The 1,167-nt window shown below is 42.3% G+C and overlaps 1 protein-coding gene across 1 annotated transcript; it reads right to left on the bottom strand.

The window, feature by feature from the left end:
• LOC130471613 (uncharacterized) lies at positions 1-618 on the bottom strand. The gene is made up of 2 exons (XM_056841848.1): positions 300-618; positions 1-74 (listed from the first exon to the last, which is right to left on the bottom strand). Exons 1-2 carry the CDS (start codon positions 616-618, stop codon positions 1-3), a joined length of 393 nt encoding a protein of 130 aa, XP_056697826.1.
• Positions 619-1,167: the final 549 nt, after the last annotated feature.

Here is a 1,167-nt window from a genome sequence, read left to right as displayed (position 1 = left end):
TTAAATCTGCACATCATTAAATGCCCAAACAGTAAAATGCCCTCTCCTCACCTCTCTAATGCAAGAATTTTGTACTAAGAAACACACAAAACAAGAAATCAAACTACACTACCAAAAGCAATAAAATACAGGTTGCCTCCCGCAAAGCGATGGTTTATTTCTAGGTCCCGCTCGACCTCTCTACCTCAAATATGCACATCATGAGGCAGCAGGGTTGAGGTGTCGAACCTCAACCACTCCTACAGTAGCCCCTTCATGGTACAACTTCAGACGTTGCCCATTGACTTTGAATCGCTCACCATTTTTGTTTTCCACTTCGACTGACCCGAATTTACTAACCATAGCCACAGTGAACGGCCCAGACCACCTAGACTTATGTTTTCCAGGAAATAGCTTAAGTCTAGAGTTAAATAGTAGAACCTTGTCGCCCAATGCGAACTCTCTCTGAAGAATGTGACTATCGTGCCATCGCTTAGTCTTTTCCTTGTAAATACAGGCACTCTCATAGGCTTGCAACCAAAACTCATCTAGCTCACTCAACTGTAGTAGCCGCTTCTCACCGGCTAACTTAACATCCATGTTGAGTTGTTTGATTGCCCAATAAGCCCTATACTCCATTTCTACCGGCAAATGGCATGCCTTGCCATACACCAACTGATACGGGGAAGTACCAATAGGTGTCTTGAAAGCAGTTCTATATGCCCATAGAGTATCATCAAGCTTGTCGCTCCAATTTTTCCTAGATTTCGCCACCACTTTCTCAAGTATAGATTTGATCTCCCGGTTGGAGACCTCAACTTGCCCATGAAGGAAATATGTCCTTCACCAAGGTGCATTAAGTCTAATACCAAGGTTCAGATTAATTGCGAACAATAAAGTCAGTGAGATCAAGTGATCGGAACAACTAGCTGGAGCAATGCTTCCGATCAGTGAGTTATAATGGACATTAAGCTTACAACTTACTCTTGACTGAACCTACAAGGTCACACCAATCGCATGTAACAGATCACCGGATTAAATGAATCGGAAATTTATTTAATAGCTTTTCGGGAATTATTTTTGGAAAACGTATTATACGATACGACCTTGCGTCGGAATCGTATATCGTATCGCGAATATTTGTAAGCTGGGCGAAACGAATAATCGTATCGTACGACGGTGATTCGT

This window comes from Spinacia oleracea, chromosome 4, assembly GCF_020520425.1.
Source record: "Spinacia oleracea cultivar Varoflay chromosome 4, BTI_SOV_V1, whole genome shotgun sequence".
Taxonomy (NCBI): Eukaryota; Viridiplantae; Streptophyta; class Magnoliopsida; order Caryophyllales; family Amaranthaceae; genus Spinacia; species Spinacia oleracea.
Note: the sequence above shows the minus strand (reverse complement) of the source record. Positions and strands in the feature narration are given on the sequence as shown.

What these genes read in the sequence shown, in the direction of transcription:
- LOC130471613 (XM_056841848.1), bottom strand. Translation starts at nt 618, where the DNA reads ATGGAGTATAGGGCTTATTGGGCAATCAAACAACTCAACATGGATGTT. An exon ending in CGAAGTGGAAAACAAAAATG is followed by an intron (nt 75 to 299) that starts GTGAGCGATTCA and finishes TGTGTTTCTTAG; the next exon opens with TACAAAATTCTTGCATTAGA.